Source organism: Carassius auratus, chromosome 5 (genome assembly GCF_003368295.1).
Source record: "Carassius auratus strain Wakin chromosome 5, ASM336829v1, whole genome shotgun sequence".
NCBI classification, from domain to species: Eukaryota; Metazoa; Chordata; class Actinopteri; order Cypriniformes; family Cyprinidae; genus Carassius; species Carassius auratus.
Genome location: NC_039247.1, coordinates 13,090,101 through 13,109,974, shown reverse-complemented (window position 1 = coordinate 13,109,974; position 19,874 = coordinate 13,090,101). Strand labels below are relative to the sequence as shown.

At 37.7% G+C, this 19,874-nt stretch overlaps 1 protein-coding gene across 1 annotated transcript in view; it reads right to left on the bottom strand.

The window, feature by feature from the left end:
• The window catches only part of ar (androgen receptor), a 69,314-nt gene extending 54,480 nt beyond the window's left edge, over nucleotides 1-14,834 (bottom strand). Inside the window, exon 1 of the mRNA XM_026248881.1 lies at nucleotides 12,744-14,834. Within this exon, the coding sequence (XP_026104666.1) occupies nucleotides 12,744-14,218 (1,475 nt within the window). The 5' untranslated portion in view covers nucleotides 14,219-14,834. The remainder of the gene's footprint in view (nucleotides 1-12,743) is intronic.
• Nucleotides 14,835-19,874: the final 5,040 nt, after the last annotated feature.

Here is a 19,874-nt window from a genome sequence, read left to right as displayed (position 1 = left end):
TCTTTCTCTAAATAATTTACTCGCCCTCATATCTTTAAAAACCCATATGACTTCAGTGGAACATAAAGTCAGTTATTTATAGCAGGATGTTCAAGATGCTTGACAAACCCTGGTCTCCATCCACTTTCACTGTACAAGACAATTCAGCTTGGATATTCTGCTACAAAAAATAAAATAAAAAAACAGGTAACATCAATTGTTTCATGTGGTAACATTTAAACGTATTCAAGTAAATTAAGAAAATTTGTTTGAGTATTATATTTATGTTCCTTTGAATTTAGAAATTATAAATTAACAATTACATTAACCTACCTAAAGTAATTTTTAGGTCTTCAGATATGCATTTGAATGCTGCATGTATGCAGTCCACTGAAGAAAGAATATCACTCAAAGTGGTGGCAGAATATCCATTTTTGGGTGAACAGTCCATTTAACAAATATTTATTTCATGTAAAATATAGAGGCAGAGTTTTGCACAAATTCAAATTAAATTGGCAGTACCTTTTAAATTCCTATTAAATTGCAGAATTTAAACTGAGATATTAAACAAGATGCATAATTGCAACAACTGGAATCCATAAAAGTGAAAAACTGACATTTGCTAAGTATGGTGACCCATAATCGGAATTGGTGATCTGCATTTAACCCATCCAAGTGCACACACACATAGCAGTGAGAAGTGAACACACACCCGGAGCAGTGGGCAGCTATCCAGCACACTGGGAGCAACTGGGGTTTCAGTGTCTTACTCAAGGGCACTTCAGCCATGAATATTGAGGGTGAAAGAGAGTACTGTTCATTAATGGCCAATTCAACACTCATTCCAGGTTATAAATAAAAATAGATTTTTCAATTCTGAATTGAACACAGATCCAGAATTGCCGTCAATCCCTTGCAGGTGAACTCAAGAAACACACAAGTTTTCAGGGTCCTTCATTAGGCTGTAAAAATAGTCTATGTATATGTGTAAGGTGACAGTGATGTGAGAATTGTAACACATTTATAGGTGAGATGACTGTGTTTGCATGTGTGTCCTGTGGTGTTTCCATAGGTGATTAGGTTCACAGGTGATTAAATGGTCTCGGGTTACGCTAACAACTCAAATTTGTCACTTACTTCATCAACACTTACTGAAAATCAGGTATACAACTTATCGGAGAGTCACACACACAAGTGCCAATCCCTCAACAACCAATGGGAATGGATCAGCACCCAAAAAACATGTAAAAACATTAAATGAAATATTCTCTATTAACTTTGACCCATCAAAAAAAAAATAAAAAAATTTGGAACTCACATTGTTAACCTGCCATTCCATATCTTTTGGTCACTATGAGTTATGTCCTGATGACATATTGGGGTCTCACTTGGAAGCCCAATCATCTCTGAATTTAAGCAAAACGGCAATGAGAATTGGCTAGTGGATTTTGCATGCTGAGCCACTCCCTGTCCACAGAGGCATACAAGGCGACAGCGTGCATCCCTTTATTAGATTTTTACTTCGGAGCTGAGTAGTACATGGTGTTACCTTACTACAAAACCATACTTCTTTTTTTTTTTTACAAGAAGAGGCTGTTTTTGGTTGGTATTACGACACATTACAGAATATTACAGTGACCCTGTCAGCAGCGAATCCCCTGGGCGTTTCGACTAAAAAAACAGTTTCCTCTAAAAGAATCTGATCTGCCATGAACAGAGGTCCGTCGGCTAGTGCTCTGGGAGATTTGAGGGGAACATTGAGAGCTTCTCCACCAGGCCACACCCCATGGATCTCTCACTCTTCCTGCAACGCATGTCCTGTGTGGTTGCCAGATGATTCTGCTTTGCCATCTTGTGGCATTCCCAGTGTCTCATTCAGTGGGCATGCAGATGTCAATCACAGCATCGAGAGATGGGTTATTGGCCTCTGGGAATGAAGATTTGACGGGGCTGTCCCCCTCGGGTGTTGCCACCACTGCCGAATCGGAGAGTTGTCAACCATGCTTGTCCGGGCAGCTGTGAGGATTGGGCTGGAGGTGACTACAAAACCGCAAACGTTGCCACTTAGAGGAATCATCGACATCTCTCATCCAAAGCCTGTAAGCTGTCGGCGGCTCTCACTGCAAAAGCTTACAGTGCTGCGTGGCTAAGCTGCCTCTGCCCTGCATGCCATGGCTATCTTGCAGGTAGACCAAGGTTGATGCAGGAGATGTGCAGGGCAACTGACTTTGCCCTCCAAGCAACAAAAGTCACAGCACGGGTCCCTTGGGAAGAGGATGTCCACTCTGGTTGTGCAGGAGCACTATCTCTGGCTTAACCTGGCCCGAGATGAGAGACATTGACAAAGTATGCTTTTTTGACTCTCCCATCTCTCAGGCTGGCCTTTTCGGAGACACTGTCGAAGTCTTTACCTAGCAGTTCTCAGGAGTACAAAATCAGACAGAGGCCATTCAGCACTTCTTGCCCTGACGAGATCCTCCAGAAGCCACCTTTCCATCACCGGGCGTGTCCATGCTTGCTCATCACCATGGGAGCCCTCCTGCATCCTCAACTCTAGCTCTGCCCCACGCTGAGACACCACTAAGGCTGGCACGTTGAGCACAAAGCAGGTGAGCGGCACCCCCTGTGCTGCGCTTAGCCACTAATTCCTCCAAGAAGATGAAGCGGCCCTGACATGGCAACCCAGAGATGTGTTAGAGGAGGACCGGCAGAGAATCTTTTGTTTCCTTTTCTTTTTTTGTTCTACCGCTGGCTCAAAAGGCCAGTGGTAACCACATTATCAAAGAAAGAGCAGTTTCCTTTTCCTCCTTTTTGCAAAAGCTCGTGGCTCAACAGTCAGTGACGCACTGCTTCCTCACTCTCACTCACGACACCCCCTATCGCTAGTGACCAAGAGATTGTTGTTTAAAGATGCAACGCTTCGCCAAGTGTCTCTGGCCAGTCCCTCTGGGGACACGGGGAGTTTTGCTGTGATGACTCAGAACACGAGGCCTTGTGGGCCGCCAAGCACAACTCCCGATTACTCCTGAGTACATCGATTGCTCCTTTGGAGCCACTCATAAGGAATTTGGGAATGTGGCTTGTGCTGCTCAACTTTTCATGCTGGCTCATTTGGATGGTTCAACACAGCTACATGATTAAAGTTCACCAAGCGACCTCCAAAGTTCAATGGCATTCTTGAGACTTCGATGGCAGTCTGAGATGCCTCTGTCTTGTGCGAGGAGATTGCTGTCCTGTTGGCCAAGGATGCAATCTATCCAGTCCCTCTAGCCAAGATGATGAAGGGGTTTTGGATCTGCAAGTCTTGAATCAGGCCCTTCCCATGTTCCCGTTCAAGATGTTGATGCAGAAACATATCACCAAATGCATTCAAGCCCAGGATTGATTGAATTTGAGGGTCGGGTATTGCAGTTCAAGGTCCTCCCCTTCGGGCTCTCCCTTTCCCCCCATCACTCCACGAAAGTCCTGGAGGGCGACCTTGCGCCACTATGGCAAGTGGGCATCAGGATTCTCATTAAGGCCCGGTCACGAAAGGAGTTGTGCAATCTCAGGGACCTGGTTCTTCAGCACCTCAGTCTGTTGGGACTTCAGGTCATTCAAGAGAAGAGCAAGCTTTCCCCTGTGCAGATAATCTCTTATCTCAGTATTGAGTTAGACTCAGTGAGTATGACGGCACAACTCATCAACGAACGTGCTTAGTCATGCTGAACTGCCTGAGTTCCTTCAGAGGAAGGATAGTAGTACCACTGAAACATTTTCAGAGGCTCCTGGGGCATATGGCATCCACAGCCACAGTCACGCCGCTCGGATTTCTTCATATGAGATCACTTCATCGCTGGTTACACTTCTGAGTCTCGAGATGGGCATGATGCTGCAGTACACATCCAGTCACCATTACACTGCTGTGTCGCTGCCTATTCAGCGCCTCGTCAGACCTTGCTTTTCCATGGGCTAGGGTGCCCTTAGAACAAGTGTCCCAACATGTCATTGACAAAAAATGCCTCCAATATGGGCTGGGGAACTACGTGCAACAGGACCTCATGCTCCCAAATGAGACCCCAATATGTTATCACAACATAACGTCTTTGTTCCCTCGATCAAGGAACTAGGGTTACATACATAACTGAGACGGTTTTAATACTCACAAATGCCTCTTTTGAGTGGCCATTTCAAGGAGTTTCGTTTTTTCAATTCCCGAAATCAGCCATTTGACAGACATTTGTAAATTTCTCTGTGAAAATCTCTATTTGGAGTGAAAACCTATACTTCATCCGATATACTTGTGCATCTTTTGATTTTTTTTCTTAATTTTATGTCTGTTATTTAAAAAACCAGTATGCAGAATGGACTCCAACGTGAAACTTTCAACACCTCTGGTAAGGAAAAAATAATGTGATAATTGGCCAGCCAATGTTAAATGAATTCTAAGAAAAATATATTTTTTTTTTAATAACAATATGACTGTTGAATGTCCAACAATACACCCACGTTTTTTACTTTGTGTGACACAAATCACTCATTATCGCACTGAGAAGACTGAGGGCATAACTCTTGAAAAACTTAAATGTAACTAGGTATTGAGTAATGATACCAATTATCATTTGTTCAATCAATTATATATTGGTTGATAATCCATTTGGTCTTTGCAAACAAACAAATAAATACTTTTTTTTTTTAAAAAAACCTGTACATGTTTTTCCTCAGATAAGGGTTGTTAGGGAGGGCGGGCACTCACTGGCAGAAACATATGTCGGTGTCTATAGTCACACACATACACACGGATCCAATTAAATAAAAGAGGCCCTTTTTTTTAAAAACATTTTCCCAGTATTGGTGTGTGTGAGTGTGCTGCATGTCAGGTGTGTTTTTTAAAAAAAGCAATAATGATCCAAGGGAAAGGACTCAAGGGTAAACAAATAGGTCATCGGGGAAGGGGGACAAAGAGACAGAACACCCTCAGAGCGGCCCTGATTAAATCCTTCTAGTCAAGACCTCTGATGCAACACCACGGGGAGGGCCTGAGCTGGTCCAGATGGAGGGCTCTGGACAAAACATGCATAGATTTAAGTAATGTTACCAAGAGACATTCACACTAAAAACTTACAATAAGACTTTTGATAAGCTGAGAATAGTTTGACATTGCAGCTAAAATTTGAGTCCATCCATTTCAGACGTTACTTAGGACAAGAAACAGCATGTAAAACGTTACCGTTTTGAACGAGGAAACAATTAAATTCAATTTTAACACAAAAGGAATCTTGTGCAACTCAAGGCATGTCACATGATTACTGACACTCAGCCTGGGGCTCATGCAAGTAGTAGGATTTCTCACTTAACATTTCTGTTTGAAAATGATATTAATATCATAAATGACTATTTTTGAGTTGCTCTGTGGATGAAAACATCACGCAACCATGTAGTTGTTAAAACCCATTAAAGTATGTGTGAGGCACTGGGTGAAGCACAAAGCAGGGCTGCTATAAAGATTCACGTACAGTATAACAAAATGAGAACGTTTTTCGACATTCTTGAATTATGCAAATAAGCACCCATGTTGACAAGATGACAATGCGGAAAGGTTAGATCCCAAAATTATTCTGCCAGCTGCACTGTGTGCTGAATGTGTGCACAGCCAATTCATTTGATGTGTGTGTGGGCATTCATGTGTGTAAGCATCTAAAAGTGCTGAACAAGTTTAAAACTTCAGTCCTTCACCTTTTTGAAAGACATCTTAATATAATAATTACCACTGGGGATAAAATATTTTAAAATGTAAAGAACGTCTCTTTTACTCTTCCTTTTCCTTACTCTTTTCAAAACACTAAGTATTTTCCCATATATTGAGAGTATTAAGTTCTGTATAACAGCACATAATGCATGCAAATGCTATAATGACATCATCCGGGGGAAGGGGGAAAGGGGAAGGGGGAAGTTGTGGCCTAGTGATTAGAAAGTTTGATTCCTAACCCTAGGGTTGTTGGTTCAAGTCTTGGGCCCGCAATACCATGACTTAGGGGCCATTGAGCAAAGCACCGATCCCCCAACTGCTTCCCGGGTGCTGCAGCATAAATGGCTGCCAACTGCTCCAGGTGTGTGTTCATGGTTTGTGTGTGTTCACTGCTGTGTGTGTGCACTTTAGATGGGTTAAATGCAGAGCACCAATTCTGAGTATGGGTCATCATACTTGGGTGTATGTCACGTCACTTTCACTTCCATCCCTGCTGAAATTGTTGTTTATTAACAGCCAATCACACAGCACAAATAAAACAACTGTCGCAAAATAAGTCTTCATGTTCTGTGCATCTCTGTGTGAAGGAGTGGCATAGTTTACTACAACAGACATGACGCTTATGGTGATTCAGCATCTGCCGTTTCAATATATGAGGACATGAACACATAAACTACTTCTACAGAGACTGCCAAAATAGGTTTGGTTTAACTTGAAGAAATTATGGCAGACATATATTACTACTGTTTACTAAAATGTACTTCAAAAAGTACTAATATTAAAATATAATTTTTAAGTAATATCATGCAACCAAGATATTTTTTAACCCATGGTTTAATTTATACAGTTCTGTTGAGCAGCATTTTATTCAACAAACATTTTAAAGATTTATTAATTAACTTAATTGTGCGCCATTTCTGATTTGTATTAAATCATAAAACACAGTATTCCTGAAAGAAAATTGATAATAAAGAATTTAGGGAAATATTAAATGGATTTCATAAAGACCTAAATTAAAGGTTTACATGTTCACATTCATTCTCAAGGTCTAACAGACATGTGAAAAGCATTTCCTTCCGCATTAATGGTAAATTAATATTGTGATAATATTTTGCCCATCCCTATTTTAAAGTTATTTATTCCTGTGATGGTAGATTTAAGGATCCTTTGATAAAGAAAGCTTAAAATATCAGTATTTATTTTGTTAAAAATTTAGAATTCTTCACTCTTCAAATTTTAGCTATTTAATTGGTCCTTCCTAAATATTAAAGTTCTACAGTATGCATTTCTTAAATAAAAAATAATAATAAAAAAACTACTGACCCCAAACTTTTGTACTGCATATAAAATATATGAAAATGACTTCAGAATTGATCATTTTTAACTTTCATTCCCTTTTATTTTCTTCATAATTTAACCTTGGTGTAACCTAAAGTAGTAAGGGCGATTTATGTGACATGAAATGTTGTTTTTGAATAAAGAAGAAAAGGTTCATTAGTTGTTACCACATGAAGCAAATTTTTGCTATCTGACAAGTTTTTACAGTCCCTCCGCCACAGCAATTCAGACACTTGAATCAGTAGGTGTGCCCAACTAAACCACAAAACACCATGCACGATTATAACCATCATTTCCATAATTTGATCATCCTTTGATGAATAACTATCGTACTGTCATGACCCAAAAAATCCAAACAAACATTTGTATCAAATGAAAGTCAGTTTACCGACTGCTTACCACAAATAGAACTGACTTTTTGAAGAAAGATCGAATCTATAATGAGTCTAATATACATAGAAAGAAGTGTGTTTCCCCTCAGAGAATAACAGTGACTTTATTGAAATACAGTGCTATATATAGGTTTTTCGTGTTAAAATACAGCCCATAAACTATTTAGTGAATTTGCCCCAATATGTTATGTGTGAAGTCTGTCACTGGATACACTAAACTGTTATGTGTGCACTAACACACACAGCATTAAGCCTTATCACACAGAGCTTCCAAAAGAAGCCTGTCTCTGGCAGCATCACATACTTTGTAGAGTTACACGTTATATAGAACAGATACACAGAACAGTGAGAAATGGTGAAGGGGGTGAAGAATATTACTTTTAAAGATCAGTCCGTTTAATCTGCTTATTTAATCAGCATTTATGTCATTTTTTTATCTTCTTCTATAGAATATCACAATTATATATGACCCAGAATCCTCAAAAAAAAAGTAAAATGTCAATATTCAAATATTAACGTTTAGGTTTTTAATTCCTAAACTTTTAATATTATTTGCTTGTGCTGTGGTTTTTTAAAAGCACATTAACCTTGAGTGTAAGCCTGTCAGAATTATACTTGATAATGTTTGCTAAAATCTGACCATTAATGGAAAACTGACTTATAACTCATAAGTTCATAAATGTTGTTTTTTCTCTCATTGACATTTGGATGTTCTTATTGATTTGAATTTATTCCCCCAGCCAAAGCCATTAAAATCTGCCAGAACAAAACCTGAGTACACAAAACATTAAAATTCAGATGGCAATTAATTTTTTTTTTTTTACTAATATATAAAACAAAAACAAAAACAAAAAAAAAATTTTAGGGCTCTCTTACTGACTTTCTCTTTCTACGACAAAAAATGATTCTAATTTTTGGGAACAATTGTAAAAAAAAAAATGTAATTACTAAATGAATACAACAATAACAACGTCGACAGTCCTGTAAAGAAAAGGTGCATTAGCCATCTGACACTGCTCCAGCGAGTAATGACGAATACTCTTTAGAAAGCCAAAGGCAACAGGAGAAAGAGATATGACACACCACCCTATGTGAGCTGTAACCACGCCTGTTTGCTGTCAATAGCTGACTTGAATGTACACTTTTGTTAAAAAATGTGGAACTATTAACAACCAAATTTTCCATAAATAGATTTGTAGCTCTGTGCACTTCAATTAAGCAACAGGTCACAATAAGGCATGCATTACAATATACAATGTACATGTACAATATATAAAACAGCTGATTGATTAAAAAAAATGCTAATTTAAAAAACAAATTTCGTTATAGACTTGTCAGATCACTGAGCATGGGGAACCCCATTGGTAATGGCACTTCAATACCATTCAAAACCATTTTTGCACACAAAGTATAGCATTCATCATTTTTACATTTAAAAAATGAGCAAATCTACCTTACACATTTTTTTCCTTATATCAATATATTATTTGTCTTGAACACATTTTTTTTATTTAATATACTCAAACAAAATAATTTATATATATATATATATATATATATATATATATATATATATATATATATATATATATATATATATATATATATATATATATATATATATATATATATATATATAAATTAAATACAAAGGAATCTGTTATGGATGTAAGCACATTGGCCTGTACAGCATATTCTGTATAGCCTCAGTAGATCCTGAAACAATAATCTCATTCAATGGCTGATAATCAAGGGAAGATGGTATCAATCATGACTTACTACGCGGCATCTAACAGAGACAGCTCAGCATGTTGTAATTCAGCACACCTATCACTACAACCCCTAAAACAATGTAACAGCAGAGCAACTAATTATTTACAGAAAAAGACATCAGATCTCAGATGCTAGAAAAAATGATAACATCTGCACCCAGCATGTTCCATCTGAACCAGAATAACAGCACTTGTTGGTCGGCATTGTGCCCGCAATTTTGACCTATAGCCTATATATTTGCTTTATATTTATATTCATATTTATTTTCAAGATCTGAGGTAAACTAGTTGTGATTGGTTTCAGTAATGCTAAGATATATACTGTATATCGCAATTCAAACCTGTATGACTTTCTTTCTTCTGCTGAACACAGTAGAAGATTGTGAAGAAAGCCCACTGACTTCACTGTATGCACAAACAAAAGACAATATATTTCATGTTCCACAGAAAAGGAAGTCACAGATGTTTGAAATGACATGAAAATGTAAAAATCATGATAGAATTTTCATTGTTGAATGAACTATCCTTTTAAGCTATCATTTGTTCTAAGCACTGTCGGTGTGCAGTTCAGCACATAAGGCACACTTTAAATAGGATTGCTATAACTACAACTAAAATAGTCAATGTAAGTGCAAATAAAAATACTGACAGAGGGTTCTCAGAATTCAACAGTGAACTCTTTTAGGGTTCTCGGTACAAGCCCCATATGTTGGTTCTACCTAGAACGCTTTGTAAGGAACCTTTGCCTTGTTTGGAATGTTGTTTGACCAGAACTGAATTTGACCACGGTGTACTTCAGATTATTACATAACAGAGACACATGTACACGAAAACTCTCTTGACCCCCCTTCCCCCTCAAAAATGAAAAATAGTTTTTCTATTTTTGCACCATCCAATCATCAAACTCACTGCTCCTTAAAAACGTTATTTAAAAAAAGAAAAGAAAAGAACAAGCTATTGATTAAGTAGATCACAAACCATTAATATTTTAAACTGTATATGTAGCCTAAGTATGAACAATTCTTACTCAAATGTAAACTGTGTACCCTAGAACTTTGATATGCTGTTCACAAACTAATTTTTCTTCATAAATGTGGCTTCATGTTGTTAGATTTATGTTAAGATGATTCATTATGTATGATATTAGGTCAAGACCAGTCTGAAGTCTCGCTCACTTGGTCTCATTATTTTGTTCTCTGTGTGTCAGTTTCATGTTGTGGCTGGTGTCCGGGTGAACCGGTATTTTTCACAAAGATCAAGTGGTTTTGCCTCCAACTCAAACCCATGAAATTCAAAGGTTAAACACACAACTAATCTCAAATTCCTTTCAGGAAAAAAACACACTCTGTATAGACTTAAACAGCCTCGGACAAAATGCTTGCTTAACTATGGTTCAGATTGAAGCATCCAACGCTCACTCAAAGGCATGCAACTGTTTTTCTCCGTAGTCTTAGTTTAAGGAAAAGCCTAATTTCAGCCTCTGCATATTTTCTTATCAGTGTTCTGCTTTTGTTACAGCTTGTACAGGTCTATTGAACCCCCAAGTCAAATTAGATTTATGGTAACACTTTATAATAACATTATATAATGCTTAACAGATCATATATATATATATATATATATATATATATATATATATATATTCACATAGCAAGAAATATAAGATAAGGTTCTTGTTAATGTTATTAATGAACTTACTAAACATTACCTTATGATTAACATAATATTTCATGTAAATTGAAATGGTTACAAATGTCAGTAAGCTTTCATTTCATATGATCTTCATCTGTTGATCTTCGTTTATTGAGTAGACCTCTATTTATCCATCTTAACAAATAATCTGTTAACTATTTGTTCATGTTTTGGCCATCTAAAGTGGAAACTGTTCGTCATTTGCAAATGTTTACAACGGTTTACTAATCATTAATATCTTTATGAGCAGTCATCTCAATGGCAAAAAGTGTCTTGAAAGACCTGAATTTACCCTATTCACATCTTTACTAATCATTTATTAATCATTCGATCATGTTTTTGCAGAAGCCAATCTAAAGTTGAAACTATTCATCATTTGTAAATGCTTATAAACATTTACTAATCGTTTAGTATCTCTATGGGCATTAGACTTTTAACTAATGTAACAAGGTTTGTGTAAAGGGTGTCTGGTTAAGTTTAGCTGAATGCTTGATAAAGACATAACTGACTGTAATTTTGCTGCAAAATTGTTATTTTTTTATTGCCTCAATAGTCAGCATACTACTCTTCAGTATATCATTAAACAGGATATTTTTTAATCATAAATAAATAGGGGGAAACAAATCCTTTTTTTAAAGAAAATACTTGCTCATTCATCAAAACAATAGAATATAAACAGATTGAAATGTGTTCCCTTATAATAATCAAACTGACCCCAAACTTTATTAACTTCTGACCCCTCAACCAACCCTTAAACCGACCCATACCACCAAAACTGATCCTAACCTTACCCATATCACACCTCAACAGCAGCAAAAGTGTTGTGTATTAACATATGCTTTTAATCATTTTATAACATCTGTTAAAATAATTTGTAGATTTACAATAAGTGCTTGATCATATAAACTGTCAATGCAATTTAAAAATGCCTGTCAACTGAAATGCATAGCATGACAGTAGGACCAGCATGTTGCGGTGTATGAATCAAAATGTGCCCTTTCCTGTGTCTGTGAGTTATTAAATGAGAGAATGACTCAGTACAAGAATATGCAGAAGTTCAAGGATATGAGCTTTGAGGCTCTTGGCATGGAGTCTTTGCGTTTGGACACGGCCGTGTGGGGTTGCCTTGATGGCAGTATCCCTGGAGCCCAGCAACCCTGAGGGAGGAGGCTGGCCTGTGTGTTAAAGTGTTAATGTCTACAGCTGTCTCTGTGTACTGCTTTACTTGGCTGCAGACATAAAGAGAGGAACTTCAAGCAAATTAACGCTTCCTTCAGGAATTACACATTTAATTCCTAGCTAATAAAATGCTCATGAAGCATAACTGATCCTGATCCATTAATAGTAAACCTATAATGAACAGTCCTATACAGAAAAGAAACTGAACATGAAACCAGGGGTCCATGTGAAAGAACTAGGCTACAGGGGGTATGTGGAGAAGATTTATAAAACAAAGCATTTTATTTCAAATATGTTTCTAACTATTTGAATGAACTTAGAACTGATAATCTAATGAGCAGCCTAACGTAATATTATATCCATATTTTAATTAAAGTTATCATAAAATGTTTTGAAGAAAAAAAAATATTCTGGTTGCCCCTGGGGTAGCTGAGAATCTGGATGGGAAGTCCCTGGGTATGTGCAGTTTGGAGATCTCTTAAAAAATGTAATGAGTGCATCCTGTGCATTGTTTCTTGCTAGTTTCGTTAAGGCATTAATTGATCATAATATAATAAATATAAGCTATAATTAATTATTTTACAAAATCTACAAGTCTGGCAAAAACCGTTTTTAAATTAACTGACAAACACTCAAAAACACAGCCACTGTGCCGACTCTTACCTGCCATCCGCAAATGAAGTTACATCCACCCACTTGCCCATCTCGTTTTTAACGCAGGGCACGTTAGGGTAAGGGGGACGGCTCAGCATCCCGTTGGGGTACCACTGTTCAGGTGGAGGTCGCTCCCTCGGAACCAGAGCCTCGCTTCGGCTGCACTCATAGGGGTTACAAATAAAAGACGTTTCGTGCCCAGATGCGTAAGTGGTCCTCTGACTGGGATGCCCGTACTGGCCGTTACTGTCCTCAGTGTACCTATGCGGGTAAGCCCAGGTGTCATTCAGTTCACGGGGCATCATCTCTGCCTTGATTTTGACATTATAGAGATTCACGTAATCCTCCACGGGGCCGGCGAACTCGCCGGACATCTCCGCGGGCTTCGCGAAGCTCTGGCTAGGTCCGTTTTCTAGCTCCGGGTGCAAGAAATGGGTCATGCTCGCGGGCAACAGTTGTTCAAACTGGCACGAAGCCGCTCGCGTTGCATCCATATCTGGTTCTGTAGTTACTGCCGTACCTTCTGAACTCAGGTTGGCAGTGTCCCCGGACAGGCTGCCGAACTCATGCAGCTCCCGTACATCCGCGGTTAAGTGTGATCGAGACGTGCTGCTGCGCTGCAAGGTCGTCCCCTCACCTGCTAGCTGCTCCAGGTCGTCACATTTAAACATCCCAAACACTTTGTCCCTGTCACGCAGCTCGGTGCCTCTGTCTCGTCCCGCCGCGAGAGCGTACTCTCTGTCTTTTCCTCCTGCCTCCTTTTCGCTCACTGAGCAGTTGAGCAAAGGCATTTCGAACAAATAGATTTCCTCACTACTACTTTCATGGGTCAGGGGCGGCGGTGCATGGTGCGGTCCCACCTCGCCCAGTTCGCTGGACTCCATAGCTAAGCCCAAAGACACGGACACGGCTTTGTACAGCTCTCGCGCTGTCTCCGAGATGCTATTGCTGCTGCTGTCGCCGTCGCCGCTGCTGCTGGTTCTGGTGCTGGTGCACGCGCGACTTCTACTCGCCACACTTGCGTCACGACTCGAGCCCAACTCGCGCGTGTGAACTTCAACCGCACCGCAGCCCTTCTGTCCGCTCTCAGCGCCCCGAGAGAAACCTGCGCGACTGCCGCTGCTTTCGGTGGCATCTGCGCGGCCCGGGCCGCTAGATGACAGAGACGCGTCGCTTTTGCTTCCCGTGGAACTCCTGAGAAACTGAATAACGTTACGGCTCGCCGCCTGCATCACTAAACTCGCACTCTCGCTCTCTTTCTCGGGGCTGTAAATTATTCCTCTGCCGGGGGACAGCTTGCTTAAACGCATTTCCCTCGACGCGGTCTCCTGCAGGAAGCCGCACTTTCTGGAGCTAGAAAAGTCCAAACTCTCGTGGTTGTTCGCTCTCGCGACGCGCACGTTTTGAAAAACGCTTTGGAAAAGTCCGTGAAAAACGGCGTCTGGGGACTCGCAAGCCTCCCCCAGACTGACCGGAACCTCCATAGTCTAGAAACTGAGTTCAACACAGGCCGTGAGGGTTTAAAGGGGACTCACCGCAACAAGTTCATCGACGAAATCCTTGGAAAAAGTACGAGTCAGACAGACATGAAAGAGCTGCGCAGCGTGAGACCGTGTAAGCAAATAATAATCAAACAAGCGCTCAGCCGCAGACGCATAGGCGGCTCTTATTAAACGTAAACAAGGATGAAAGTAAATCCGAACGGGGATTGGAATGATTCTCCGCCGCTCGAGTTGTTTTCCGTCTACCTTGAGCGCACGCGATAAGATTTCGCTGTCTGTTCTCAATGATCAGTCCGAGCCAAGGCAGCGGTTGCTACAGCACCCTGGGCACTTCTCAACAATCCACACTTCTTATTTAAAGTACAATTACAGCCCTTTTCTCTCGTATCAGTACTTTCCTGGGCTCAGTAGAGGTAATGCTGGGAGAGCTTGCTGTGTCACGGTGTTTTGCCGGGGTAAGCAGTTATTTCACGGAGAGTTCGCTCAGGAAAGTCCTTGAGCGCTTTGCTGTCAGGACTAAATAATACAGCCAGGAACGGCGCCAGTAATACGGGTAAATAAGAACACGCTGCAAATAAGAGCAGGAGATCACAACTCACTTTCACTTTGTAAAAGATAACACTGATGTATATCACAGGTTTAAAAAGGGTGTAAATACAATAAAATCAATGAGCCGCAGTGAGAGCCTGCGTGGTACGCACTTTATAGGAGCTCTGGGCCTGTGGAAATGTTTCTCATGACATTTATTATTAAGCACACATTAAATCCTCAAAGGGACTGTTAAGTACACAAAATTAGCCATTTGAAGAGCAAAACAAGATGTTGGCTATTTTTAAAAAATGAAAGAAGACCATACTTAACCTTGCCAGAAGAAATGTTCCTGTCTGGGCATTTAATGTAAATTAAATTTATATATATATATATATATATATATATATATATATATATATATATATATATATATATATATATATATATATATATATATATATATATATATGAAATTTAATGGACTATTTTTTTAAATTATAGAATTAATGTCAGGTAAGGGTTGTAAACTTTTCAAATGCCTCCTCATCAGGGACAATGCAAATGTTTACATTTGAAATATGGACAGGAAAAGTAAAAGACAAAGAGTCAGAATGCATTGGATAAATAAGTTCTGCATAAATCAATGAAATTACACTGTTTTTTGGACTGTTGTTGCTTTGATGAAGGCAAGGCACCACTCTAAGTGATTAATTAAAACTTGAAGATATGAAAACATTAAGACAATAATTACATCTTACTGAACAGTCGGGTCCTGAGGTGTCTTCTCATTTACATCCAGCCATGAGGACCTGTTTGATCAAAAGGACAGTACTGTGAGCACTACAATTAGTAGTCTTAATTGTTGTCTTATCTTTTATGAGTGCAAAGCCAAGGATAGTTATTAATATCCATATATTTACTGTAACTAACTGTGGTATTATTTTCTTAATTTTTAAAGGCTCAGAAGAATTTTAATCCCTATTGTCAGTTGTTTCAAAATGAATAACACTGTAACATACAAAGTCTAATTTTTTTCATATATACTACAAGAAGAATGATTTCCTGCATGAACTGTGCCCTATTAAGGTGCAAGTGTTTAGAGAAGCATTTTACATAACCAGAAAGACTTCCGCATATGCAGTGCAGTAAAATATTGCATTTGCTGCACTGTATTGTCGTAAACAGTGTCTGAATTGAAAGAGGAATGCTACAGTGAAGATTTTGAGGTTATTCAGAATGAGTGTCTTTATTCAGAATTAACTGGTGAGCAGGCTGTGGGAGGAGCTGAGTGAGGGGCGGAAGTTGAGAGGGCTGTCCAGTTTTGTTTTGTTTAGTTTGGCCAGAGATTACTGAGATGAAGAGAAAGTGCTCTGTTGTGTTGTTTATCAGTTGGGGCTGAGCTATAGTTTTAGTTATATCTCATCATTGCATTTTTTTTTTTTGTTTATCATTTGGAACTAGCATTTTACCCATCTCTTACTGGCTTTTTCATTTTTTTTTTCAATTTCGTTTGCTCTATCACATCCGTTTGAATATGCGTGCGTGTGTGCTCGACACCTGTTGCTTAGTAACTATACTCATTATGGCAAACATTATGGCTAACATTATGGCAAAGTACAGCCCATTTACTCTGATTTAAAAATATATATATATATATATATATATATTCTTGTATTTATTTGAAATAGTTTTGAAGGTTATGGAGACCTGCTAATATTATGTAAAAAATATGATGTTTATTATCACAAAAATGTATTTAAAAAAAAGCTGGGTTACGGTGAGGCACATACAATGGAAGTGAAAGAGCCATTCCATAAATGTTAATACATACTGTTGACGAAATGACGAATATGCATGATATACTATATATATATATATATATATATATATATATATATATATATATATATATATATATATATATATATATATATATATATATATATATATATATATATATATAGTACAGACCAAAAGTTTGGACACACCTTCTCATTCAAAGAGTTTTCTCTTTCTGCTTTAAACATGATTAAATTATTAAAATGTTTTTATGTCTCTCTAATGGTCCTATAGCAGCATATGGGCAGAGATGTGGTATTTGATCAGCTGGGCAGAATCAAATAATAAAAAATGAAGGTGTGGCTGCTAAAACAATTTTATAGCTACACTGAAAAAAAACTAAAAAGTGAAATGCACACAATTTTTATTTTGCAAGTTTTTGCATAAATATATTTTAAGGAAATGTAAATATAGAATTAAGTCAAATCTACTTAACTAAGTTAAATTAAATATGTACAATTAAAAGAGAATAAATAAAATCATCTTGGTAAGTTTGAGTAATTTCTACTTAATCACTTGAAGTTTACACTGCAATACTCAAGTACATTTTTACTAAATCATTGTTTGAAAACTTTACAAACAATGTAGCTCAGAAAAAAAACATGGTATTAAAACTAAGTAAACAAGGCAATAGACAGCTTGTTACACTTTCTAAGATAATACATCTAGTCTTCACGTCACTGTCATTCTGTTGCACTGTGGAAACTTCCGCCATGAAAACAAATTCCTTTTATGCGTAAAAATACCTGGAAATAAAGCTCATTCTGATTCTGATTCAAAATAGTTAATACACAGAGACCACAATACTTGGTACGCAATGCACAACGATGGTAACAATCAGTGTTTGAGTGTAAAGTTGGAGTAGAAAATGAACCACAGAGATGAACACGAGGGAAAGAAGCAGACAGAAAGACAAATGGAAACACAACCTAGCAAGCTGCAAGAAGTTTATCATTCTCTGTGGTGTCAATGCCATACCAACATCCAAGGATTAACATCTGTCAGTGAGATGTAGTCTGCACTAATCAGTGAGGCTGGGTGTTTGATAACGTGCATCTAGTGTGTGAGAACATTATTATACTCATAGGGAAGGTCTTCGTTTCAATTGTTCACATTATATCACTCATCCCCCTCTGAAGTCAGAAGACACTTCTCCTGTGTGCCAGAGTCTGATCATTACAACCTCTTTGGCTTTGGTTCATGTGTGTCTGAGAGCTGTCAGAGCAGGTGAGGTAAGTGACTGTTTATATACCAGCTGCTCTATGGTCAGTGGACATTAATGGCATAAGCTCCACCTACACTTTCATGTTGTGCCATCTGTTGTTGCTTAGTTGGAGTATAGCAACTCCTCTGAGTAAGGGTTAAACTATTTCTTCACAAAGCAGTGATGCACCTGCAAGCATATTCTTTTTTTTTTTTTACTACTTTTTTGTTCATCTTTTGACTAGCATGAGCTGTTTTGAACCATTAAATCTCCAGAGTGAATGCTAAATTTCCACAATCGGGTCACGTCACAGCTGTAGTTAACTTTTTATTGTCAACGCTTCACACTCATCAGTGTTTTTTTCCTTTCTCTTGGTCTCATCCTATTAAAATGTAATTGTTTCATTTTGATGAGTCAATATATATAAATATATATATATATATATATATATATATATATATATATATATATATATATATATATATATATATATATATATGCACATACACAACAGAACTGGTCAAAAGTTTGGACACATTACTGTTTTTAATGTTGAAAGACGTCTCTTGTGCTCATCAAACCTGCATTTATTTGACTAAATTATTTGATCAAAAATGCAGAAAAACAGTGTATAGTAAAACAGTATAGAAAACAGTATATATTCACCAAGGATGTGTAAATTGATAAAAACTTATATTGTAAAAATAAACTAACCTGAAAAAATCCTGAAAAAGGATCAATGGTTGTAAAATAAATATTAATTAACAGAACTGTTTCTAAAACTGGTAATAAACCAGCATATTCAAATGATTTCTGAAGGATCATGTAACACTGCAGACTGGAGTAATGATGCTGAATAATCAGCTTTGCATCACGGAAATAGATTATATTTTAAAGTACAGTAAAATAGAAAACCATTATTTTAAATTGTAACATTGAGTATAAAAGGCTTCTTTCAAAAACGTTAAAAACAGTTATGTGTCCAAACTTTTGACCGGTAAAAATAAAACAGTAAAAATATACCAAATTTAAAATGAAATTTTGTATGAATAAAAGGTTAGGAATCATAGTTGTTTCAAGTGCTTTTAATTTGGAGTGAGGGGCTCCAACATGAATTTTGCCTATAGGCTCTTCAAATGTCAACTGGCCCGGTATGCTGGTTAAAGGACAACAGAAGATGTGCAGGATGCTGTTTTTACATAATTAGTCATGTTTATGTATTTCTCAAATAACCTGGTTTTGAAACAAATGATGTAACATGTTTGTACTATCTCTAAGCATAATTATACCTATTTCATAAGCTGTGACAGAAACTACACAAAACTGAGGTATTGTATGACCATTTGCAGTTTTATTTAGAATTTATATGACAGACTCCAAGGCTTTATATGAATGCATTAGCTTTTTTTGTTAAAAATAAGTGGTTTTGATGTTCACAGAAATCATGTAAACTAAAAGTCTCAAGTGAGTTGCTATAGAGTAGAAATGGCCCACACATTCATGAAATCTAAGTGATACTTATCCTTCTCAATGTGTGCTGAAAATTGTGTCTAATGATCAGCAACTAATCACTATCATTATGTGAAACAAGATAACACATTCTAGGAATTTGGTGACAGAAATTAACACTCAATTCTAACATCATTTGCTCACCCTCATGTTGTTCAAAAACAACAAGATTTTCTTTCTTCTGCATGTGGAACATTAAAGAAGATATTTTATGGAAGTCTATGGACAAAAGTCTAGTATGAATGTCAAGTATGGACAAAAAAAACATACAAAGACACATTTTCATTTTCTTTACACATTCATACAGCTTTTGTGTTCCAGAAAGTAAATCAAGTTTGGAAGTAATTTGAGTTAAAGAAAGCATGCTTTCTTTAATGTCCTCCTTTGTTTTACATTGTTTTGCTCATTATGTCTTCACTGCCGGTTCTAAGGCAAATCCCTCGAGGCAGACTCTAGTTCTGGGAGTAGTGCTGATGTTTTCAGGGGTTCATATGCCACTTTTCATAGTTTTTCCTCTGTCAACAGCAGGTGCACAGATATGTCCCTGAGGCCATA